Consider the following 25,758-nt stretch of genomic DNA (forward strand, 5'->3'; position numbering starts at 1 on the left):
ACTAACAGCAATGGAAGCACATACGCATGCGTTAAAGGTGACATATCATGCGTAATTGACTTTTTAAGCATGTTGCAACATTGCTCCCTCGTTAAAAACATACCCGGAGTAGTATTTCGCTTCAGTTACAGTTTTGAGTGGCCGTGTTGACTTTGGCAGTTTATTCTTCTACCGCAGAAGCGCTCAAAGGGTTGTCTTTACTCCTCAAGTCTATTTCCCATGCACAGACATGCACAGTTATGTAAATTATTACAACTTTGTGTAGGTGGTCAAGATCACGGTTAGAAGCCCCAATTATGCATGATATGTCCCCTTTAAAATATAATACGATATCTAAGGCAATTAACAATACTGAGCTAAATCGTTTGGGCAGTTTGTCAAGTTTTCTTTTTGCGTTATTGCAGATACACTGTTAGGAAGTCCTATAATGGAAGTCATACATACAGTACTATATTTAAAACACGTCCAAATCACTGGTAATTAAAAGAAACAGAACATAAAGAGATCGACTACTGTCAAAGTAGGAGCTACATGTGGGAACTTGACTTTGTTTCTGAAAGCACAGATCACTGAATGCAGTCATTGAGCTACAAGCATCAGATCTGTGTTGAGGACGGTTCCCTTTCACGCCGTGCTGCAGCTGCGGGTCGGGGCCACGCGGAAAACCTACTCGTCGGGCTTCCTCTTGGGCTTCTTTGGGTTACGGGAGCGGCTCTTGGCCTTGCATAACGGGCAGATGGGGGCGTTGCGGTGGATCTGCTGGTGGCACGATAGACAAGCCTGAATAAGAGACAAAAAACACAGTTAAAAAAATAATTAAAAAATCAATATCTGTCTGTAAACAGTTTTTTTTTTGGCCTGCAGATATAGTAATTACTGTTGCCTCTTCATAACAGTACAGGAAAAAAGTGAGGAGGGCAGGATAGATAGTTACTTTGTGTTTTCAACTTGACGTTATTTGCATTAGAAAGATGATCCCACAAGTGAGTAACAAAAAACAATAAGGGCAATAGCAGAGTCAGAGTTTGTGTCCTTGTGGAGGGAGGGCAAAGAATAAACGTATTTTCAGATATTTGTTTAATGTCTTGCAGAAAATGAACACCATGGTAGCCTAAACATGTGCAGGAAAAGCAGTTAAATGTTGTGATTGCATGTTAAAGCTGCAATATTATGACTGTATTTTTAAGCGCCAACAGCTGCCGCCGAGAATCCGTTGCCCAGTGATTTGCTCAGACAATACAAACCAAGTAATGGCTTGTGCTATTTTAGCTTGTTTATCGTCACTGAGCCGTGTTCTGCCAAAGAGAGTGATACAAATTTGTTTTTAAACACATTCCCAACACCAAACTGTACAGGTTTCAAACCGGAAAGAGAAATCTCTTACATTTTGATTCACATATTTATATATTATATTATATGTAAATCAGAAAGCCGCTGACTGAGCTTTTCTTTTCAGCAGTTCCCTTTAATAAGGAGTGGCCTTGGCAAATTGAACTGCATGTTTGTGAGTATTTGGGTATTTTCATGATTTGCCTTCTCTATCACCAAAAGTGAAAGAGACTTCCCATTGTCTGCACTGGAAAGGGCTCAGTCTGGGCTTTAAAATGAGCCCTACCACAACGTCCTAGGCCTCGGGGAGCGGAGAAATTTCTCGCTGAAAATCGGTCACCAGTTTGTTCACCTATTTACGTATTTTATGTTGTAGACATTTGTGTATAATTTCAGAACCATAAGAGATAGAAACTTACCATTTTTTGTTTTGGAATCTACTGATTTTTGTTTTTAAAACAAGGTCCCTCTGAAGTACCTACGAAACATAAATATACAGCGCCCCCTGCTGTCACAGCTCAACACTGGATTCATACACAGGACTTTAATAAAATATTAGCCAAAAATATCAGTGGTGCATATTGGCATCGGCCAATCAAAATATGTACAATAGGTTCCCATCTGGGGCTAGGACTCCTTATTCGAGTGAATTCATTTTCCCCAGTTCGACTTTTTTCATTTGAAAGCTAAGACCTACTAAACTGATGTACATGGATCTTTTTCCATGCGTTGTTGCTGCACTTTTTTGACGTTGTTTTTCATCACATTTTTGCCACTTTTTCCATTGCATTTTTTTGTGGCTCTTTGTGGCTTTGTTACATTTTCGTCACATTTTTGTCTCTTTTGTCACATTTTTCTTTGCGTTTTCGTCCTAATTTTCTTTTCGATTTGCCGCTATTTTGAGGCCGTTTATCAAGAAGCTTTTAGATTTGAGTTAAGCCAAACTGGAGAAAACATGCTCAGTTCAGGTGGGAGTTAAGGGGTTAAATAAAGGTCAAATTAAAAAAAATCAGAAATCCCCCCCAAATCGGCATCGACCTCTATTAAATATATTTTTATGATTGAAACCTTTAATGTTTAAATGTTTAACTATAGCCTAATTGAAAGATGAAAAAACAAACATCAAATTAAATAACTTTATATATCAGCGATCAGCCATGCCAACCCCCTTCATATCGGTATCGGACCCCAAAAATCCATATCGGATTTGTGACTGGCTGAATAATGTACTGCAAATGTTTTCATTGGAAAGACTGAGTTATGTCCTCCGAGGAAATATAAAAGATTTCTTCCAAATTTGGAATCCGAGGACTAAAAAACATTATGCAAGGATTTGTCCTCCTGTGAGTTGACTCCAGTTTGTTGGGAATTATTTCCGATCCTGAAAAGTGTGAAACAGATGTGTGTGTGTGTGTGTGGGGGTGTGTCTGATTGTCGGATTGTTTTGGCGGTTCAGGGCAGTGGGTGGAATGGGTGGGGATTATTATTGTGCATTGTATTTATCATTATTAGTTTGGTAATGTATTTATGTGTATTATTGTTTGAATGTTTTTAAATAGTTACAGCTACATCGTGGTAAATATGTATATGCACACAAATGTATAAACTGTTTTAATTGCAATGCAAAGATTGAAAAAAAAAGGAAGAATTAAGAACTAATTAAACAAAATAAAATGAATGGAGGAAAGATTCATGAGCCTATAATGAGTGAGTATTCTGTCCGTGAAATTAGATCACAGTAACTTGAAATGTTTGTGAACGTAGATACATTTGTCCCGGTCTTGAGCAAGGTTTCGTAATCGCTCCTGTGCCTATTTTAGCTTGATGGGGTAAACATGCAAACCCTTAACCCGAGAGACCTTCTTAGTGCGAGTCCAGCCTGCGCTCGTGTACCTTCATCGGAGGAGGCTGCTGTCTGAAGGTGGCGGTCTGTCGGGCGTCCTGCTTCCTGGAGACCTGGAGTTGCTGCGCGGCGGCCGCTGCTGCCGCCAGGGATTCTGGGATGGCGGGCTCATGCGGCTCCTTCTGCCATTCTGCCTTCTGCTTCTCGAAGTAACTGTTCAAAGGGAGACACAAACCCGCCGTGCTGTGATTCTTCATTCAAAACTGATAAATCATATCACAGTCGAGAGATTATCCCATCAGGGGCTCCTGTTGTTGAGCAGTGTCAAAAAGGGAACACAAAAGAAACTCAATCTCCACTTTTTCTAAGGTAAAAAAAAAGGGGAAAAAAACTCTAAGTGCAATGATAGAGTATGTGAGCCTGTGTGTGGGCAGACGGGAGGCTGGGAAACCAATGTGGCCTTCATGCTTAATTGGATTATTTCCAAAAAAGAAGAGGGAGGAGAGGGATATCTAGTTCCCATTACACTCTCTAGTTTCTCCTAAAATAGTTGGCAAACATTTAGACATTTGAAGTAATTAGTTATCTTCCTTGTAACCATAATCCGCACAACTAAGAGGAGCTTAGACAACATTAGCAACGGACAAGTTTAGAGAATTATCGGAAGTATTGCAATAGTAATTTGATTAGCGATTTAACAAATATGATTCACATGTTCAGGGCCATTGAGAGATGATTGATGTGTAAACTGTCAAGCTAATGCAATTAACACAAATTAAGGTCCCATGGTAGGAATGTTTTTTTTAAAATCTGATCTGACACTGATACTTAAACTCAGCGAAGGTGTCAATACTGAGCACGACACTGATACGCTGCGGTGTGAGTAAAAACAACAGTGAGGCCAGTAAAAAGACACTAAGCCTAAAACCACATGTCTAATTACGTTAAAGCAGTACTAAGTAACTCTTGCCCCTAGAGGCCATAAGCGCAACTGCAGGTGTCGTAGCAAGTTAAGATTTTTTAACTTATTAATTGTCTTGGAGAGCAAATACTACGCTGACAGAAAAGGCGAAGGCAGAGAGGGATATTGTACATCCAATTATACAATGGAAATATTTTTTTTTCACTCAAACTTGGCTGTAAATATTGTTTAAAGTGACGCTAGCCCACAGTTAGCTTTGCCCGTTAGCCTGTTAGCTTCTTCTTCGTGATTCCATTAGCGTGCATTGGTGGCTCCGGTCCGGTTGCAAACATGATTTTCTGGCCAGAGACACCAGGGGGAGATGAAAGACCCTCCAATCATCCCATTAACACTTGTATTACCCCCACAGGGACTACAGAAAGGATATCTTAAGGTAAACACGTTACTTAGTACTGCTTTAAATAACGTCTGCGCTAAAGTCGCTTCGCTGCTGGACAGTTCGGCGTCCACCCTGAAGACTAAGTGAATGCATCAAAACGATAACGTGAATAATTCCTCTGTGATTATCAAAGTTTTTAGACTCTCTGGCTCGCTTCTGCGCAGCATGGTATCGGACCGGGGAATTGGTTTAAGAGAAGATGGGACTTTATTGATCTCACAATGGAGAATTTCATTTAGGTGCACGTCAATGCCCATGCCTGGAAAATAAGAGGCAATATCACAACCAACCCACAAGGAGACGGGATATTTTCTTGTTCGCAGAGAGCATATAACAAACATATAAGCTAAATTTGCTTGCAATAAATCTTAAAATCCTAATAAATGCGAAGATTTCAAAGCCCGTAACGACGTCTTGCACTAGATAATTTTCCTGCTGAGTTTTTCTTCCCCTAGTGAGGTGTGGAGCGCTCATTTTGTGCCAATGTATCACTTTCGCAGAGTATCTTAAATGTACCTAGCACTCACCTAGACGTGAGAGGTGTGATCTAATTTTCCTGTGCACTGCTCACACCTCAAAAAGGATAATTACAACGGATCATGTAAAAAAAAAAAAAAGCCCCGATAGAATTACTTCTCTGGCACTACGATGTGGTGATTTTAACATCTTTGGGAGACGACAGCGAGAAATCACAAAATTGGAGAAAAAAAAGTTGTGGCTTCTTCTATCTAAAAGTGCCCCTCAGCAACAAGATCAACCAGGGCACTCACACTTGCTTTGACCCACAGTTCGGAAATTAAGAAAAACAAACTAAAATTGTCCTATGTTATGCAGCTAATCATTTTTTTTTTTAACACATGTAGCAAGTTAGCATAGACAGAAGAGTTAAAATATCACACTGCAAAAAGTTATTTACTAGATGGGTTTAGATGTCTCAACTTGAGCATAATAATCCACATTTTAGTTGTTTTCACGAGTTTAGTTTAGTTTAGTTGGGCATTTGACCTCGATTATTTCACTTGTTCTAAGAGGTTTCTGACACGTTTCAATACATTTCGCTGTTATTTCAAGTAAGTTTTTCTGCCAATGGGGTAAGAAAAATGGTCTTGTCCCATTGGCAGTTTTACTTTCTTATTTCAAGCGAGATTTACCATAGAACCAGTCTGAAATGTCATCAAACTAGCAAAATAATCTTGGTCAGATCACGAAAAAGGTCTAAATGAGTGAAAACCCCTCAAAACAAGATGTATTTCCTCAGTTCAAGTCATTTAAGCCAATGCTTGATATTTACTTTATGTAGTGTATAGGCCCGAGTTATTCATCAAACACTGCTGAATTCATCCCGGTGAGGAAAAAACAGCTGTACCTTGCAGTTGACTGAGAAGAGAATCTCACACTTATCTGTGCTACATGATGGATACACAGGCAGCTTCCAGGCAGGTAGCCCAGACAGACGGGAGGTCGAGTAGCAAAGAGCACATACTGTGGGACTAAAGATCTTAAACCGGCTGCGCCTGTTACTAACTAGGGCTCTATGTTAGTTGTCCTTAGTTGCCTTCTGTGGGTATGTGCCTAAAGCGCAGCATCTAACGGCTCGCCAGCTCCAGGGCGAGCCACTATAAGCGTGTTCAGGCGGGTGTACTGCAGAAGTCGCCACTGCCCCCGTTAGTCACCATCTGCAAACCCATGGAAAGAGTAACAACACCCCGCATGGTTCAAGGGAATGGCATCTGTAGTGCACCACATTAAGGTGGGGTTGATGTCTGCACAACACTTAAGACTAATTCTCCTACTCCTCCTACTCGTGCTATACAGCTCCTAATGGCACTGGCACTGCAGCCACCCATACTATTTGTCACAAGTACCATTGATGTTAAAAATATATTTGGGCATGACGAGTTTACTGCAAGGCCATTATCACTAGTATTTCTTTCACCACCATTGTTGCTAGCCAGTTTCCAACGAGGAAAAAAAACTCCTGACGAGAGACAAAATTGTATTCATTTTTTCATGAAAATTGAAAGTGAAAGGAATACTCCGCTTAAGAGAATACGGTTATTTTCTATTTCTGGAAGTTGATCTATTACTGTTGCTGAATAAGGCAATTAACCTACATGGGCTAAAGGAGACAATCTGGGGAATACAGCCAGCATGCACCAGTCCTGCCTTTGCTTCATCTAATTCATTGAGTTTCTTTTCCGGATTTTCGGCACAGAAGCTTTATTGCATAAGACAGCACAGGGCGAGGGGGGTAACTTGCAGATGCCGGGACTTAATCCCGCGACGCTGAGGTCAGAACAGTGCTCTGTGTACATGGCACCAGCCTTAACCACAAGACAACCGGCTGCGCCTGATTTATCCCATTTATGATCTCAATAAAACCAGAGTTGCTTTGAAATACCGATCCAAGAAAGCGTCCGTTGAAGTTTGAACTCGGGAGTAGGACGCGCCCCCGGCTGAAACTTGGCCTACAAAAAAGGCATGTTGTCGAAAGGCCAATGAATTAGAGTGCAACCTTGACACGGGAGCAATGTGCCCATCTGATCCAGAGGTTTCTCCAGTGCAGTGTGCGCCCGCGCCAGAACCCGGCTGCGACTCCTGCCGTCTTCACCAATAAAATGATGCGCTGTGATAATCCGCACCATTCTCCAGCACTGTGCGGCCTGTCAATGCCTCTTCCTCGCCACTATTTATGAAATACGGTCTAAAGTTACATTAGTTAGCACTTTCTTCATGCTCCAGTTGATACCCTCCCTTTACATAGTTGCATCCGATATTAGCGTAAGCTGCTTAGTCTACCCACTATTGACAGACTGTTGTGGTTTAAGTGGTTTCAATGGGGTTTATCCTGTACAAACATGTTGAAAGGCATGGGATACTTGTATTAGTTTAGCAGTTCATCATTCTCCCCCCTATTGTCAATGCTTCTGGACATGTTCAAAATATGCAAAGCGAACTCAATTTGACGACATGGTGGACGTGTTGCTTAAATGTACAATGATATCATTCAGGCATGTTTATCGCATCCCTCTCCTGGGTTAAACCTGGCTGTGACTCCTTGACAGAATGACAAATGTTATCATCAGACGCTTGACTTATATTTAGTGGATGCTTCTGCTGCTTTCGGTGCTTAACTGTAGGTCATCGGCCCGTGGTGAGGAGTGATGGCGTGACAGTTACTGAATACATGTGCCATGTTGTAACAGTGCGGTACAAGTGTTGCTCTTGTTTAATGACTTTGGCTGCTTCCTTTCCTTTCCATTCCACCTCTAGGGAATGGGTACCTCGCAATTCGATATGATATATGATATGCCGATACTGCGGGAATCGATATATCGTACAACAGTCACCAATGCATCACGATTTTTAAAGGAAAAATATGCAATATTTTTTCGCGAATTACATTTGTTTTCCTGTGCATTATTCCTTTTTTTATGTTTAAATGAATAAATATTAGGACTGGGACAAAATACTTTCAATACTTATGTTTGGAGGCATTTTTATCCTGCACTTCTTTGTTTTCAAGGAGCAGTTACACAGCACTTTGTGACATTTTGTGTTAATGCACTTTTCAATCTTAAAGGGGCTATACGGAGTTTAAAAATATTAAAAATAGGTATTTGTTGTATTTGTGGTCATACCGCCTTTGCGATGCCCAATCCCGTCAGACCTTGGAAGCTAAGCAGGGAAGGGCCTGGTCGGTACTTGGATGGGAGACCGTTTAGTAACACCAGGAAGCCTAGCGAATGGAGTGAGTGAGTGAGTGGTTGGTGGTGGTGGGAGGGGCCGATGGCGCAGACTGGTTGCCTCGCTTCCGTCAGTCTACCCCAGGGCAGCTGTGGCTACAATAGTAGCTTACCACCACCAAGTATGGAGTGAATGAATAGTGCAAAGTAAAGCGTCTTTGAGTGTCCAGAAAAGCGCTATATAAAACCGATGCATTATTATTATTATTATTTTCATCCCCCTACATGTTCCTGCAATGTCCTAATGTGTAGAATGAGCCCAGACCCATTAAACTCCTGCGCTGTCAAAAAGATGTTACTTTGGGTCCGAAGTGCCGTCATGCACGAGCTTAATAGAGAAGCTGCAGTTACGCATAAGACCTGAGGTGGCAGGACTGAGCATAAAATGACCAACTTGCATCTGGTCTCTTAAACACTTCAATAAATGTAAAATGGCTTTTGGTTTATAACATTTGAATAAATATACTCATTAAATGAGGCTGTTGATCTGTCAGTGGCAGATCACTTCATTTACATTTAAAGGGACTACACAGGGTTTAAAAATGTTAAAAGTATGTATTTTCCTCCCCCTATATGTTCCAGAAATGTCCTATGGTGTAGAATGAGCCCAGGCCTGTTCACCACAACTGCCTCTAAAATCCTGCACTGTCACTCAAGAAATTCTTACTTCGGGTCCGAATTGCCGTTATTAATATAGAACCTGCAGTTACACGTATGACGCGAGATGGCAGTAGTGAGTATACAATGGCAAACTTGCATCTAGCCCCTTTAAATAAACAAAACAGTCCTGTTTTGAAACGGAATGAATTGATATCAATATTCACCTTATTCCGTCCCGCCCACTTTTGCCACTTTTTGCTTTGTCTCGGCACTTCCGCTGTACAGACACTTCCGGTCGAGCGTGAAGCCCGTTCATTTAAACGGAGAACGAGGGAAAATATTCTCCGCTCAAATCTGATATTTAGTCGATTGATTTGTATAAAATGGCCAATGTTCACTTGCACCAACATGTCAACACTGCACCGTTTCTCAGCGCGCCCGAAAAACGGCTTTGTTTTCGTGTAGTAACTGTAAAAATGTATGAGATAAAAACAATTCTACAAAGGACTGACGTGTCAATGGAAATGAATGTGTGGAGGATGCCGTACTGATTTTATGTGGACTTCTGTAACAGATAGTGGAAAAGGGGCAGGCAAAATTCATGGCGGCCCCCACGCGAACCTCCGGAATAAGGTGAATATTGTCGCACCCTTCTGACTATGGATCCTGGGCCTGGTAGACGCCTGATGAGGTCAGAGCGTTGGCAGTATTAGCAAAAGGTCGGCTTTATTAAACAAGTATTGATGTGCACATGTAGGGCTGTCACGATAATTACTACAGTATATCGAAATAAACAATACATTTTTGGGCTCAATATCTATCGTCTTTAAATTCATTTGCATTTTTACACCATTTTTCATGTGATCTGTCAGTAGCCTGTTGCATTAAGCAATCTGTCTCTCGTGGTTGGGGCTGACATGGCCAATTAGACAAGTGCTTTATTTTTAAGCACCATGTGTTTTGTGGCGCTTCTGGCACTTCACTTCATCACTGTACTTAGTGTCTCTCATGAATAGCGGAAAAAATGTATGAGATAAAAACAATTCTACAAAGGACTGACGTGTCAATGGAAATGAATGTGTGGAGGATGCCGTACTGAATAACACTTACTCCAGTGACAGCTTCTCCTCTTCTTCATTGAGGTTGGGCAGTCTGTGCAGTCCCAGTGTCATTCTCATGGCATCGACATGCTCTTTTAGGGGCTTGTACTCGTCATGAAGGCGCCGAGTTGTTTCAAGTAATTTGTTCAGGTCATTCTCGGACTGTTTGATTGTGCTCTCCATCTGCCTCATACAAGAAAGACTTTGTTAGACATTTGGTTTTATTAATACTTACAAATCTCTACTTTGTAAGAGAATAAAAGCTGTCTATTCTTACCACGTTGATGTCAGCATGAATCAGCCTCAGCTCCTCCACGTGTGCCATCTTCTCTTGCAAAAGGAGGTCCATTTCTTGTTTATACTCTTTTAGATGCTTTTCCTCCGACTCCAGCGCCTCAAACTCTATCTTGAGGCGAGATTTTATCTTCTGCATCTGAATGGTCTTATTCCTGTGACCGAAGGCAGACAAAACATCAACTGTTTCATTGGCATTGTACACTAGTTTAACACAAATTAAAATGATTACTTTTTCTAAGCACGCTCACATCTGGTTTGCATCTCCAAAACCACATAATCTGCAGCAGAATTTTTTTCTTGTAAATCATGAAGTTATTATTAGCTTGAACACAACAACAATGTGTATTCATTCTCATCCCTCATTATAAAAATGAGGCAGCAGTGGGTCAGAGTCGGTCAATGCAAAGGTTGGTGGTTCACTCCCAGCTCTGGCCAGTGCACACACTCATTGAAAACAGTGTGTTTTGTAAGTTAAAGAGGGGGTATTATGCTTTTTTTCAATCACATAGCACCAGTCTATATCACACTACAATGATGCCGAAACCTTCTGTTTGTCTGTAAATGCAGTAAATTAGAATAACTGCCTTGTATAAAATTGCTCTCTCAAAATGGCTGTAGCGAATGCCTTTCCGACACGCCCCCTCCACACGCTGTCTGTGGCATCAGTGGGGAGGGGGTTCTGCTGAGGAGCAGTGGTTGGTTACCCGACTGGTGACGAAAGCTCGGAGGCGTCTCCAGGAGGTGGGGGCGTTCCTAGGAGGACTCAGGCAAACCTATCCCTAAAATGGCTGCCATCAGAGTTTTTACAGATTACTCAAAAATACGTGAATGTGCCAAGGCAACACTTCAGGCATGTTTTTAATGAGGGAATGACATAATAACATGATGTAAAGCTTGAAAAAGTCTATTTTTTAAAGCATAATACCCCCTCTTTAAAGAAGCAAATAATAACAATGCAGACTTGCCACTCATTTGTCCTCTGTTGCCATGCTGTTGCTATGCTGCTGTGACATCACTCGCATTCCCTGTGTAGTCCACCCCAAAACCTTTTTTTTATTATTACTATTCTATCTCGTAGTGGAACAAAATTTGTCCCGTCAGCCTTTATAGAGTTCGAGAAAATCCACCGTTACCGTGGAGTTCCGCCATCTTTGCAACTGTTAGCATGCATTTTCCATAAACTAACATTAGCTATAAAACTGTATAAAAAGTGGAGAAGGAAGCCGTGATAAATACATCTAACTCACTGGGGTGTTTTAATGTAAACAATAACTCTAGTATTATACTTGTTAAAATCTCCATTAGTTTATAATTGCTGCTAAGCCCATGATGCTTAGCGAAACGTGCTTATAAACTCGTCCCTGTGAAGAATTGGGATGATACAAATAGGTTAGTAAAGTTAAGAATGAGTTTGGACCACAGCTAACACTTTAATTTAATGCCTTCTTCATCGATTATTATTAAAAAGAAAAAAAAAATCAGGTATAGGGCCTTTAAGTGAATAGTGATTAGAGATTCATTAATTGTCAGATTAATTATATCAGTGCATGTGTTACTGCATTGATAAACAGGCATCCATTCTGCTATTTATCCTCAGCTGGTCCCTGACAGACGGCTACACTCGCTTTGCTAAGCAGCTAGCTTTACCACAGCGGTAATTAGCGGCGCACATCTGGCATTTAGCGGATACACATCTGGAGTCGGCGCATCTATCATCTTATATATACCATTGCGCACCATTGTTTATTCATTCCCGTTCACTGCGCCCTCGTGCCTGAAATAAACGCCGGGTTACACACAGACACACACTGGGCAAAAAAAAAACAGCGGAAAGAGGCAGACACTGTGGCCGGAGGCTAACTATGGCTAACGCAGAAACAAAAGCCGAGCCAAGACGCCAGACAGCTAAGCACTGCGCTAACATTAGCTCATAACACGCTAATAACGCCGCGTCCGTACCGTATCTCCAGGATACTCTCCAGTTTGCACATTATTTCTTGCTCGTCCGTCATTCTCGTGGTGGAAATCACTGGTTTGATCACCGGTTTCCCTGTAGCGAAGGCCCGGTGCTGCTGCTGCTGCTGGTGGTGCTGGTGGTCTCTCTCTCTCAGGTTCCTGTGTTGATAAAAACACAATAGCCTGACGTGAACGCGCAAGAGGAGCTGACGTGCCCGCGCTCGCTACGTGTGAGTCGGTGTCCTCGAGGGCTTTACGTCTGATCCATGTCAGCGCCTCACGAGCCCTTTGTCCCCGCACATTGTCCCCGCAGCAGGAGGGCGATGGGTTTGTGAATGCCCATTTCCCAACGCGTAATGACTAACAAACAAGTTAACAATGAGGCGAAGGCTACTATGTAATAGCCCCATGAATAACAACACATTAGGGATGAGCGGGGCACGTTGCTATAACATAACGGTTTTAGATTTTCTTTTATTGTTGGTAATAATAATAATAATAATAATAATAATAATAATAATAATAATAATAATAATAATAATAATAATAATAATAGTAATAGTAATAGTAATAGTAATAGTAATAGTAATAATAATAATAATGATTTTTTAGGACCAAGAAATAACACAATAGCTGAGATAATTCACTTCATTCTCAAAATAAATGCAAAAAATAAAGTGGCACCAAAAGAAAAAAGTGAAGCTACGTAAAATAGAAGTGTATTTTTTGTGTTTTTTTGATGCCAAAGCTATAGCGTACAAATCCATTTAACATCTCTTGCTAATTGGCATTACCCATAGCTTACCACACAAGGTTTAAAAGTTGTGTCAGCATTACTAAGCATTTCCAGAGATGTGTTGGCCCATATTTAACATGTAGCCTTTAGCCTATTAAAAGAGTGTCATTATAGGCTGCTAAATCCTTATGTTCAGTAGAAGTCGATATGTTTTATTGGTATGGTATCAATTGGGTCTTTCAATATTGAAAAAAAGGAGAAAAATATCAACATTAACAAACAAAATAATAAACCACGTGATATTTTGTGGGTTTGCTCATCATCCATTTTTCTTTTGTGATGTCATACCGCTAAGCATTATGGGATTAGCAGCAATTGTAAACTAATGGAGATTTTAAAAAGGTAAAATACTGGAGTTATTGTTCACATTAAAACACTTGGACACCGCAGTGAGTTAGATGTATTTACCAGTAACTCAGCAGCTGTAACGGAGTAATGGAGTTGTTCCACGGCTTTTTTTTATTTTTTTATTGAAATGTTGCACATACATTCCATAAAAAAACATGAGGTAATTTGTGCAAAATACATAAAACTTGACAGGGGGAAGGGAAGTTAACAAAAAAAAAAAAAAATCTACATACATTGAGACCAGATTTCAATGGGTTTAGCAGCCTTTCTGGTTCCACGGCTTTTTTCTCCACTTTTTATATGTTTTTTAGCTAATGTTAGTCAACGGAAATGTATGCTGACAGCTGCAAAGATGGCGGATCTCCATGGTAACTGTGGAATTTCCCGAACTCTATAACAGAAACGACGTGAGTCAGATCAGAAACTATGTTGTTTAATAAGGCACTTGATTCAAAGCTGAAGAAAGCAGGAAGCGCATCTCCAAGTCATGTCACTGTGTCCCCAAAATGACTTTTTGACACTGTTGGGTAACAATGTATGAAAATACTTCCTCCTAGTGTCAAATGCATCACTTTAGCCGTAGGAAATAAATCAACATCGAATTCATTAAATGAGCACATGATAATAAGCAGTATGCATAAACTATAGTAAATCAGTTAGCTGAAAAGACAATTACACCTACTTTTGCATCTGCTAGTATGACAATAATTAGCACTTGATTTAGTATTGATTTAAAACTTGTACTCGAGTTAATTTGGGTAAAATTATTGTCTTGAGCTATGCTTGTGCTCCCCTTAATTGGGCGTCGAGCTGCCTTTGGATTATAAATAAAGAAGTTGGGAACAATGGTCCATTCTGGTCCAGTCTAATCCTGAGAGGTATTGCAAGCAGTTTCATATGACTCCAAAAAGCTACCGCTAACAAGGCTCGGCTGTGGAGGAAAGCAGCAACTTCTGATTCGAATACTGCGAACAATGTCGACCGTAAGTACTTTTTTTTTTCTGCTACAACTTTAATTTGCACGTAATCTTGTTGATCAAATAGATGCGAGAGTCATGTTTCACACCAATGAATGTTGCTTTTATGCGGGCTGCAAATTGCTTGGCACCTTAGGTTTAGCAGGACTCTAAAAGCCTTTTCCATTGTTTGTATTTCAGTGAACAAAGACGGTGTAAAGGCAAAGGCAGAATATTTTGTTTGTTAAATATGAAAAGTCATTGGGTTGCGTTCACGAGGATAATTCAGTGTCATAACATCAGATGGAGGGCAGGGGTATTTATGGCCACCGGCGATTCAATGTTTCTAAATTAAATAGCTGAACCAGTGCACCACAAATGTTGGACCTTATCAATTTTGTAAGGTTTTAGGTCCACATTAATCTTAACTAGAAATAAGCTTCTTTTTTTTTTTTTCGCCTTAGTTCATTTTTTGTACCGCTGTACTTGGGGTTGGGTTTGCCGTTTAAAGGAATTTTTGACATAGGGCCTCATTTCCTAGTTATCCAGAGTGTTGTTGATTTCTGGAGATATTTTTTTTGTAATTCAGTCAGTTCTTATATTAGAAGAGTTGAGTGGCGCTACGCTAGTGCAAGGCTAGTGCATTTCCATGGTATCAGCTAGCCCGCATTAAAAACAGTCTGACACACTCCACAGTGCACCTGAGGCAATTCACTTATAACACCAGACTAATGATATAAATGTCTGTGTCGATAGAATAATTTTAACCATTTTGCATTTAAAAGAACTTATATTTGAGCAGCATCAGCTTCGTGGTTGTATAAGCTACGCAGCGGCGGAGGGATTTGCTAGAAAATAGTCCCTCAAAATGCGACGAACACAGTCATTTATATGGTTAGTCTGAAGTTATAAGTGATTTGCATCAGGTGCTCAGGTGTGGGTAAGACTGTTTTTAATGCAGGTTTGCTGATACCATAGAAATGCACTAGCCTTGCACTAGCCTAGCGCCACAAAACTCTTCAAATATAAGAACTGCATGAATAAAAAAAAATATCTCCAGAAATCAACAACACTCTGGATAACTAGGAAATGAGGCCCTATGTCAAAAATCCTGAAATATCCCTTTAAGTCATCACAACTCCGTCCGTCTATTTCATTTTAGTATTATTTTTTCATTTGTACGTGGTTTACATCCAATTTAGAAACATTAAGTCCAATTTAGGCATATTTTATCTATGCCTGGTGGTAGTTTGAAGGTCATATTTTATGAGTTGTTACTTGGTGTTAGAAGTAGAAACACAGCTGCAATAATTGACTCTGTTCAGAACTTCAAATCATCAGAACGCCGTCCAAGAAGTGACTTCCTGTTTCGATCCAGCACGCCGAAATAAAAGCACACAGCTCATGTCATTGTTTAGTTCAGCAGGTACTACTTGCAACATGACAAGAATATAATTAAATACACACATTTTAAGTGTTTTGTCTGTTACAGGGGCTAAATGCAAGTTAGCCATTTTTTGCTCACTACTGCCACATCAGGTCATACATGTAACTGCACCTTCTTTATTGGGTGCAGGATTTTAGTAGCCTGATAAACCACACCCACCTTCTTTCTGCACGAAAGAAGGTGGGTGTGGCCACGCACGGTCGACAAGTTGTTGATTGGCGGCTAAGGCCAAGCCGAACCAATCACGACCGTCACAGAGAAATGAGAAGGTTACGTCACTCGCTGCACCTCTATGTTTTTAGTTCAATTAACGTTAACATCAGCCAAAACTAATCATTGGATGAAGTAGTCAAGGATTTTGCCCTGCGTTCTCCGCGTGAGTTTATATTCACTTCATATTTTTTTAATTGGACACAGCTGTCGTCACGTCCGCTAATCGCTAATTGGTTTATTTCACTGACAATCTGTGCGCGTTAGGCCCGCCCCTTCAAACTGCTCCAATTGCTCCGTGACCAGACTAATTCCTTGCATGGAATGGACAGGGAAGAGTATGGCAGAGCCAGGCAAGGATTTTAGAGGCAGTTGTGGTGAATAGGTCTGAGCTCATTCTTGGACATTGTTGGAACATGTAGGGGAGGAAAATACATAATAGGTAGCGTTCACGATTTAGAATGTGATGATGTCATAATGTCAGATGGAGGGCAGGGCCAATGCAACTCTATGGGAGAAATGCAGTTTTTGGAAGAAATCTCCAAAACAAAAATTGACAAATGTTTTTCCTCTTCAGTATTTGATCGTGATCGGATTCTCAAACCTGTGATATTATTTTTTTGTCTGAAAGTCTTTTCTATCGGACAACATCATGGTCATGTTTTCGCATATTGTCACCACTTTTTGACATTTTTTAGAGATAATAATTGGACATTAGTTCATATGTGCCGACAGAGGAGACGATGAACTTTGTGACAGTTTTTGTTTCATGTGGATTCCTCCAGTAATGACTGAGATATGAGCCAAAAAACAAAGACATAAAAATATGCATTTTGTCAGTTACCACCGTTACCATAGTTACCGTCAGTTGTCCTCCACCTCAATGTTAAACTATAGGCTCTTTAGAATGGTGTGATGTCACGTGAACGCTACCTATTCTAACATTATTAAACTCTGTATAGTCCCTTTAAGGAGAGACACTACAGGCAAAACTACATTTTTTTCTGGTTTTGGGCCAAATTGGTCTCTGAACATATAAACTTCCACCTGGATATAAAAATTATACCAAATCTTTACAATGACATATTTAAATATTGCACTGATTGAATGTTTCTCCATAGATATACATGGGAAATCGTAATTTCAAGGGCCATTTCCTCAAAATGCATTTTTCTCTCATTGGGGCAATAATCTCCACGTCAGTAGCTCCTACAAACTTCAAAATTTCCAGCCTTGGATTGAACAATAATACGTTTTTAGATGGATTTTTTTAATATCTAATTCCTAGCCTGATTTATTGAGTTTTGAATGCTAAACAACAAGGCGAAATTTACATTTTTACATTTTACATTTTTTTCCCCAAGATATCCAAAATCCCCTCTGAAAAAGTCTTTGTAACTAATATGTCAACAAAATAAAACCATAAATTTGAATCTGGCTTAATCTATTATTCAGTTTTCATTGCCGGAAAAATGCAACATTAGGCAGAAAGAAAGTTGAACTAATGAACTGCTTCACTAAAGAATAGGATGGTGCTTTTATTTGGGTGGGCTGGATTAAAACAGGAAGTCAGTTCTTGGGCGGCAAAACCATGGTTTGGTGCGCTGTGGCCGGTCCTCCATCTCAATGTTAACAAGCCCTTCAGGATGTTTTAGTGAACGCAGCCTATTTAAAAGATACTATTTTTACAAGTTAGCACATCTGAGGTCAAACACTGTGGCACTGTGGCAAAACAAACCCCACAGAAATCTGCGTAGTGTCGCTCAAAGTCTGTGTGTGCATTATTGAATATGTCAAGAAGTTCATACATTAACTTTGCACTTTGAAATGAACCGGTTCAGTCTAAATTATATCGGGCTTCATTTTTTGATTATAGCCCCCACCAGCCACTTGCGATTGGATGCTGCTGGTTGAACAGAAAAATGTAAGGAACATTTTTTGGTAATTTTCTGAACCAAAACCTGCAGGCTATAGATTCAGATAGCAAACACAGAGATACTGTGTTATGTATAGCTTTTCATTCCTTTAGTTGTGCATGCTCTTTTTTTCCCCCCTCCAAATGTCCACCGCATTTGTCTCCCAAAACCTTCCGCGCTTTACTGTAAGCTCGTCCTGTTTCTCTTCCTAGATAAATGTTCGAGTCACGACAATGGATGCGGAGCTGGAGTTTGCCATCTTGCCCAGCACCACCGGCAAACAGCTCTTCGATCAGGTACAAAACAAACTGACACGGTTTGTCTTCCCTTCTGAGAAATATTGTCCAGCGCAAGGTTACTGGAGGTCAGAGAGGAGGCCCGGGCTGGTGGCAGAACCAGCAGTCCGCAAAAAGATCCTTTGCACACACGACTGGCTTTGGGTTAAGAAAAAAAAGAAGGGAAGAACTAGGCCAATTTAGTTTAGTGATTTTTACCGTTCAATGTTTGTCATTCTTTCCAGGTAGGAGGCTCTTGCTTAATGGGCTCACACTAGTTTTTTGGCACATTTGTTGAGTCTGGCCGACAAGAACATTTACTTTCTCAGAGTTAAAAAATCTAAGCGACTGAGAAGTTGTAAAACTGACAGTCATAATTGTACTTCCGTAGACTAAGCTTACTACGTTTTTGCAGTGACTTTAACTACCCTGAACTAATTTGTCTTTCAAAACAAAGTCGCATTCAAATTTTAACAAGGCTTCTGTTGCTGCTCCCTTTACATACTGAGTCCGAGTCGTTGCACGTGCCTGAAGTCGTTTTGACTTGTACTTTTGAGTTCCCGATTCAGTATATGTAATGAACAAACATGAGGTCATCCAGGTAGCATAAATGCTTTAGAAAAAATAACTATTTCACCTGTGCTTTTTGTTTTGATATGCTGAAATGTCTTAAAGGAACAGGCCTCCATTTTTCCATACTGAAATATGTTCTTACCTGAGCTTAGACCAGTTGATGCGTACCTGTCTGGTCTTTGTGCGTGCCCTCAGTCACGCAAAACGACCAAAGATGTTGTTTTGGCCTCTCCCATGGCTCCAAACAGGGATGGAGTTGGAAGCGACCACGCTCTTCCTCGGGCACAAAGACCCGACAGGTACGTATCAACTCATCTAAGCTCAGGTAAGAACATATCACAATATGGAAAAACGGTGGCTTATTCCTTTAATTGATACAACATCATATCAAAACAAAATGTCCAGTTGAAATAGTTATTCTTTTCTAAAGCAACAAACACAAGGACTATATGGAATAAATGCTACTCTACACCAGTGGTTCTCAACTTGGGGGTCGCGAGACGAATTTGGGGGTCACCAGAAAATTTTGATAAAATATACATATTTTCATTAGCATATAATCTAATGTTTTATTGTAGCATGTGTTTGCTATTTTAACAGAGTGCAATTATTTGTAGTGTGATGAATTTTTTCTTTGTTTTTAAAGAATTATGTAGGCTAATGTTCCTATTTCTCAGGGTGTGACCCAGGTGGGGGGTCACGAACCCCTTTACCTGTTATAATGGGGGTGGCGGCTCCAAAAGGTTGAGAACCATTGCTCTAAACAAAGGACAAACTGACTCTATTCTTATGGACTACTTAGAAGATAAAACTAAACACGGACTTTAATAGGGGTACTACTGAAAAACCAAGATAAAATAAGATCGAATCCAGTCAAAAAATAAATGCTACTCTACACCAGTGGTTCTCAACTTGGGGGTCGCGAGACAAATTTGGGGGGTCACCAGAAAATGTTGATAAAATATACATATTTTTATTAGCATATAATCTAATGTTTTATTGTAGCATGTGTTTGCTATTTTAACAGAGTGCCATTATTTGTAGTGTGATGAATTTTTTCTTTGTTTTTAAAGAATTATGTAGGCTAATGTTCCTATTTCTCAGGGTGTGACCCAGGTGGGGGGTCACGAACCCCTTTACCTGTTATAATGGGGGTGGCGGCTCCAAAAGGTTGAGAACCATTGCTCTAAACAAAGGACAAACTGACTCTATTCTTATGGACTACTTAGAAGATAAAACTAAACACGGACTTTAATAGGGGTACTACTGAAAAACCAAGATAAAATAAGATCGAATCCAGTCAAAAAATAGAAAAGTGTAAATAAAACTTAACCAAATCAAGACTGGAGGCACGGTAGGGGTTTGTTACTTTTCAGTTACAGGCCCTGTATTATTTTTAGTATGCCTGGCTACCATCCAGGTGCAATAAAGTGTCAAAGGAGTGCAAATAGAGATTGTTATCATCAAAGCACATTGTGATGCAAGGTGAACTGAGGGCACAAACATTTTAGTGAGGTTGCAATGCCCCACATACACCCCCATACAGTTGATTCAACTTTATTGCCGTGAATCCTAGCTCCTGCAGGTGCACACTGTCGTTTTGTCCTAACTCACCTTGCCTCCAGGGTTTGCGTTCAGCGGTTTATGAATGAGAGTGTGAATCGGTGACTGGCTCCTGGCTGTTAAGCGCCTAATGTAGCTGGAAAAACATTGACCATTGTACCATTGTGCCATTGTTGTGTCTATTGCATTTGCTCAAATACAGTACAGCAAAATGTGCTCTAGCAGCTTTCGAGAAAATAGTTGGTCTGCTATAAATGCACTATAACATAATTTTAAAAGAACATGCAATGTTGCAGTGCAAAGTGCTTCAAACAGGTGCAGTTGTGAGGAAGACATTTGCACATGTATTGAATACCACCAGAGACCAGAACTTTAACCCCTGAGAATCTTTGGGATGTGCTGGAATACAGTATATGCACAGGGTTCTGACTTTCCCATCATCATTATAAGATCTTGATGCAATGGATGGAAATAAATCTTTTGACGTTGCAGAAGGCAAGGCAAGTTTATTTGTAGAGCACAGTTCATACACAAGGCAATTCAAAGTGCTTCACAGTTGCATAAATATAAGAAAACAAATACAATCAATAAAAACATCAACATAGAATTAATCAATTACAGTAAGAGGCAAGAGTGCAGATAAGATTCTTTCAGTTATATGCATTTTTAAGTCTTGTTTAGATTCGCTCTGTCTTGAGAACTATTTTAAGTCTTGTTTTAACTCGCTCTGTCTTGAGCACTATTTTTAAGTCTTGTTTTGACTCGCTCTGTCTTGAGCACTATTTCGCTCTGTCTTGAGCTCTATTTTTAAGTCTTGTTTTGACTCGCTCTGTCTTGAGCACTATTTCGCTCTGTCTTGAGCACTATTTTTCAAGTCTTGTTTTGACTCGCTCTGTCTTGAGCAATATTTTTCTTGCTAGTTCACACAAAGTTACACAAAGTTACCTAACCTCTGTTTTTGTCAAGAATATCAAAACAATCCCCGATAATCAAAGCTAAAGGTCTAACGAACAGTGTATATTACCATAAAGCAATCAAAGAAAATAATAAACGTGCAAAAATTGCAGGCATGATTTTCTGTGGAAGACATTGCTCATATCGGTTGGCAACTGCGTTTCCTCATAACACAAACCCCTTTGACATTTGCTGACACTTGAAGCTGAAATCATTAATAGCAGTGGGTTAGTTTGGACACAAACAGGCACTGTCTGACTGCGTGCTGCTTAATGCGTGCAGATCGTGAAGACGATTGGACTGAGAGAGACGTGGTTCTTCGGTCTGCAGTACCAAGACAGCAAGGGCTTCTCCACCTGGCTCAAGCTCAACAAGAGGGTATGATAACACTGTTTGCATGCACGATTTCACTTTCAATGCACAGATTCCATTCACTGCAAGTACGACACATTGCTTATTGCATTACAGGGAGGGCATCATATATAAACTAACATCGACCAAAACTCACAGTCACTATTTTGCTCTGGATAACATAAACTGTATCTATTATCTGTGTGCTTTTATTTATTTGACACAAAGCACATAGTGACGTCCGCAGCATCGACAACGGGCCGCCAGGTCATGACCCGTCTGTGGAAGACTGATTTAAAAGTAATCTGTGTGGAGTAGAAGTGAGTTTATGCAACCAAATGTTAGTGTTTGGGGACAGTTTTTCATCACACCAATCTGTTCATTTAGATTGGCTCTTGTTGCTTTTTCCTCGAGAAATTTGCTTGACTGCAATTTTGAGCAGTTTTCCTTTTTCCTTTTTTTTTTTTGGTAAAGGATTTTTTTGGCCCATAGGCTTTTTTCCGACTGGACTGCTCGGGGTGAAATGGGGTGAAGAGCGGAGAGAGAGACATTCCGCAATCCATGACGAGGAGGACAGAGCTGTGTTCTGCCATGTGTGCAGCAGCCCTAACCACTAGATTTTTATTTATCATTATTCTTGAACATGCATTTGCAGTCATAGCAGCAGATGTACAGTATCACCGGTTCTCAAGCTTTCCCAGTCTTTTTTAAGTAACTCAAGGACGGAACCAGTTCTACCACAGGTTTTAATTATGTCTACTACAGAACTCAAGTCTAAACTAATCCCAACCATTTTACTAATATTACACTTGAAAAAAGGCCTGGACAGAATTTACACAAAGGAGGGCAAAAAGGTGAATACAATTGAATATGAATCAAGAATATGATTAAAGCTGCTGCACATTTGGCAGAGCACTGTGCTCAGCGTTCTGGGTTTCAGTGTTGGGGGGTAATGTATTACAAAAGTAATGAGTTACACAAATATATTACTTTTTTCAGTAACTAAGGAATATAACATATTACTTACACAAAATACAGGAATATATTAGTCATTACATTTCAAGTAACTCGAGTCACAAGAGCAATTAAATGCATGAACGAAAAAATGCCAAACTGCCGTCAAATAAAAGATCTTTAGTTGCATGTAGTTAAAGGGACTATACAGAGTTTAAAAATGTTAAAATTATGTATTTTCCTCCCCCTACATGTTCCAACAATGTCCTAAGGTGTAGAATGAGCCCAGACCTGTTCACCACAACTGCCTCTAAAATCCTGCACTGTCACTCAAAAAGTTGTTACTTCGGGTCCGAAGTGCCGTCATGCACGAGCTTAACATAGAAGGTGCAGTAACACGTATGAAATATATAAAATGGCTAACTTGCATCTAGCCCCTTTAATGTCGTCATAACAAAGCACAAGAGAATGGGGATAATGAAGGAAATCTCTGACTGCACTTTTGCTCCGTGGCATTATTACTATTTTCAGTTTATATTGTGCCGAATGTAACTCAAAGTAGTTGTATCCATCCATCCATCCATCCATCCATCCATCCATCCATCCACTTTCTTCCGCTTTATCCGGGGCCGGGTCGCGGGGGCAGCAGTCTCAGCAGAGATGCCCAGACTTGCCGATCCACGCACACCTCCTCCAGCTGTTCTGGGGGGACCCCGAGGCAACACCAGGCCAGCTCAGAGACGTAATCCCACCAGTGTGTCCTGGGCCTTCCACAAGGCCTCCTTCCAATAGGACTTACCCGGAACACTTCCTGAGGGAGGCGACCAGGAGGCATCCGAAACAGATGCCCTAGCCACATCGGCTGGCTCTTTTCGACGTGAAGGAGCAGCGACTCTACTCCGAGTTCCTCCCGGGTAACTGAGCTCCTCACCCGATCTCGAAGGGTGCGCCCAGCCACCCTGCGAAGGAAACTCATTTCGGCCGCTTGTATCCGCGATCTTGTCCTTTTGGTCTTTACCCAAATCTCATGACCATAATATGTCTCTCCCAAAACTAAACTAGAGAGTTGCATTTGCTTGTTGTTATGCCCCAAGCACTTTTAAGTAAATCTATAATGAACTGCTTTAAACTTTCATAATTTCTTATCCTTTTTTGGTCATAAAATGTTGGTCATACAGCATTTATCACTATATTCTCTCCAGCTCTTTTAGACTCATCATTTTGGCTTCCCTCCTCATCGACTCCCCTGGCATCTGTGCATTCGCAAATATGTACTCCCTCCTTTGAGAGTAATTAATCCGTTGACATTTGGGCCCTGTAGGTGACGGCGCAGGACGTGAAGCGGGACAACCCTCTGCTGATTAAGTTCAGGGCCAAGTTTTATCCCGAGGAGGTGACGGAGGAGTTGATTCAGGAAGCAACGCAGCGACTCTTCTTCTTACAGGTTTGGATATGCAAGAGCCATACCCTGACATTTGCAAAGGCACCCTACTTTCATATTCGCAGCACTAAAAACCATTGGCATTTGCAATTCTAAAGCAGAAAGGAAATGAAAAAAAAAAAAGAAAAAGTTAGATGGGAGCGCTTTTCATTAATATGACCTGCATAACCGCCGGTAATTTTATTTATTTAATCACTCTGGCAATTTTCCTTGTTGAGTTAAGCTGCTAAACACAAATGTAAAATTAGATCGAAGTGCTATCAAAATGTTTTATAACCGCGCGCTAGGCAAGAACAACAAATGTCAAAACAAAATCTGAACTCTTAATGACTAGTGGGGCCTTCACAGTGACTCACTCGTCCCATGCCCAGGCGAGGTTTTCATTAGGGATTTATGTAGCTCTCAACACATGCAGGTACTTTGGAAAATGCACAATAGGCAATTACACTGCCCTTTTGATTGTATACAGTATGTTACATCGTTGCACTTTACTTTTACAGTACAGCGATGACATAATTGGAATTAATACTTGGAATAACATGGGATGATGCATTTGCTGCCCTATAATTATATTGTTGTATTATTACCAAGAAATCTCCCCGACTCGTCTCTGGAAAGTACCACTCATTTCTTTGCATTCCCTGTATTCTGCAGAAACGTTTACAAAATCATCTCAAGAGAAACAGGCTTTTCAAAATCATCAGGCTCAGGTTTTAGTTTTAGTTTGTTTGAGTTTGATTGTAATGTACTGGGATTTTGTAAAGCAGTTCAGGACTCAGTGTCTGCGATTTATATTACATAGTTAAAAGCTATGTATGCGGGTATATTTTCAATTTGCTGGTTTAGGGTTAGGATTATTCACCATGAAACAAGGTTGAATGACAGGACATTATTTTGTATCATGAAAGCACGATATTTAATAGGGATGGGGCAAAATATCGTTTCGCAATACATCGCAATTACGTCTTTCATACACATATCGTATCGGAAACCATGTATTGCAATACCTTGATACAAGAAAAATAATAATGCAAATATTTTTGAGTTAGTGCTAGCTTTGAAGCTGACAGACGTCATACTTTAAGGATGTCCCTGCCGTTTGTACTTTTCAAAATGTCAGACTGATTTACATTTAATTTATGACTTTCGGAAACTCAACTTACTTATTGAAGCATATCAGCCCAGCCTTAATAATTACCCTGTTGTTATTTCAAACCTTTTACTGTGGTGTGTGATGAAGTGGTACTAGTTATTGTCTATATATTTAAGTACACTACTTTATTTTCCAAAAAATGTTATGGGCAAACGTTTTGACTCAAAGGCCACATTGGGATTTGAGAAAAACAAAATAGCCACAGTTATGTGTCACCTGTTCGTAAAAAACCCTCAGTGTTTTCCACCAATGCATCAAAGTTAAAGGTGGTTGTTCGGCCCTAGTTTGCCCACCTCCACACCAAGCATTTGTCAAGGAATGTGGCGGTCACTGGTTCGAGGCCAGCCTGAGCACAAACTGTAGTTATGTCCCTGAGTAGAACCTTGATCATCCACTCCAGGGGCTGGAGCAGTCAAAAAGCAGTCAAATGGCACACACACACAAACATTATATAATATATATGCGCTTCATGTTGCGTTTTTTTTTACTCATTAACTGTCCGTGAGAGTAAATACTACACTGAACAAAGACAAAAGGAGAGAGGGATATTGTACATCCAATTACACAATGGAGATCATTTTTTTCACTC

The 25,758-nt window shown here is 40.3% G+C and overlaps 2 protein-coding genes across 3 annotated transcripts in view; one reads left to right on the forward strand and one right to left on the reverse strand.

Annotated features, from left to right (window-relative positions):
- Nucleotides 1-628: 628 nt before the first annotated feature.
- Nucleotides 629-12,554, reverse strand: zc4h2 (zinc finger, C4H2 domain containing). The gene is made up of 5 exons (XM_079556287.1): nucleotides 12,236-12,554; nucleotides 10,257-10,428; nucleotides 9,990-10,162; nucleotides 3,223-3,385; nucleotides 629-780 (listed from the first exon to the last, which is right to left on the reverse strand). The coding sequence occupies exons 1-5, from the start codon at nucleotides 12,286-12,288 to the stop codon at nucleotides 667-669; spliced, it is 675 nt and encodes a 224-aa protein (XP_079412413.1). The 5' UTR covers nucleotides 12,289-12,554; the 3' UTR covers nucleotides 629-666.
- A 1,736-nt stretch (nucleotides 12,555-14,290) lies between these two features.
- The window catches only part of LOC306962866 (moesin-like), a 29,999-nt gene continuing 18,531 nt past the window's right edge, over nucleotides 14,291-25,758 (forward strand). Inside the window, exons 1-4 of one of the 2 annotated variants that reach the window (XM_079556225.1) lie at nucleotides 14,291-14,359; nucleotides 18,118-18,201; nucleotides 21,553-21,648; nucleotides 23,897-24,019. In XM_079556225.1, the coding sequence (XP_079412351.1) occupies nucleotides 14,351-14,359; nucleotides 18,118-18,201; nucleotides 21,553-21,648; nucleotides 23,897-24,019 (312 nt within the window). In that variant the 5' untranslated portion in view covers nucleotides 14,291-14,350. Of the gene's footprint in view, nucleotides 14,360-17,835; nucleotides 17,914-18,117; nucleotides 18,202-21,552; nucleotides 21,649-23,896; nucleotides 24,020-25,758 lie in introns of those variants that run through there. The other variant, XM_079556224.1, reaches the window with a different exon arrangement.

This window comes from Gobius niger (genome assembly GCF_951799975.1).
Source record: "Gobius niger genome assembly, chromosome: 5".
In the NCBI taxonomy this organism is placed as follows: Eukaryota; Metazoa; Chordata; class Actinopteri; order Gobiiformes; family Gobiidae; genus Gobius; species Gobius niger.

Excerpts from the sequence above, each read along its gene's own strand:
- zc4h2 (XM_079556287.1), bottom strand. The coding sequence starts at position 12,288 with ATGACGGACGAGCAAGAAATAATGTGCAAACTGGAGAGTATCCTGGAG. Across the intron at positions 10,163-10,256 it reads TTCATGCTGACATCAACGTG|ATGGAGAGCACAATCAAACA; the intron begins GTAAGAATAGAC and ends TGTATGAGGCAG. Across the intron at positions 3,386-9,989 it reads GAGGAGAAGCTGTCACTGGA|TTACTTCGAGAAGCAGAAGG; the intron begins GTAAGTGTTATT and ends CCCTTTGAACAG.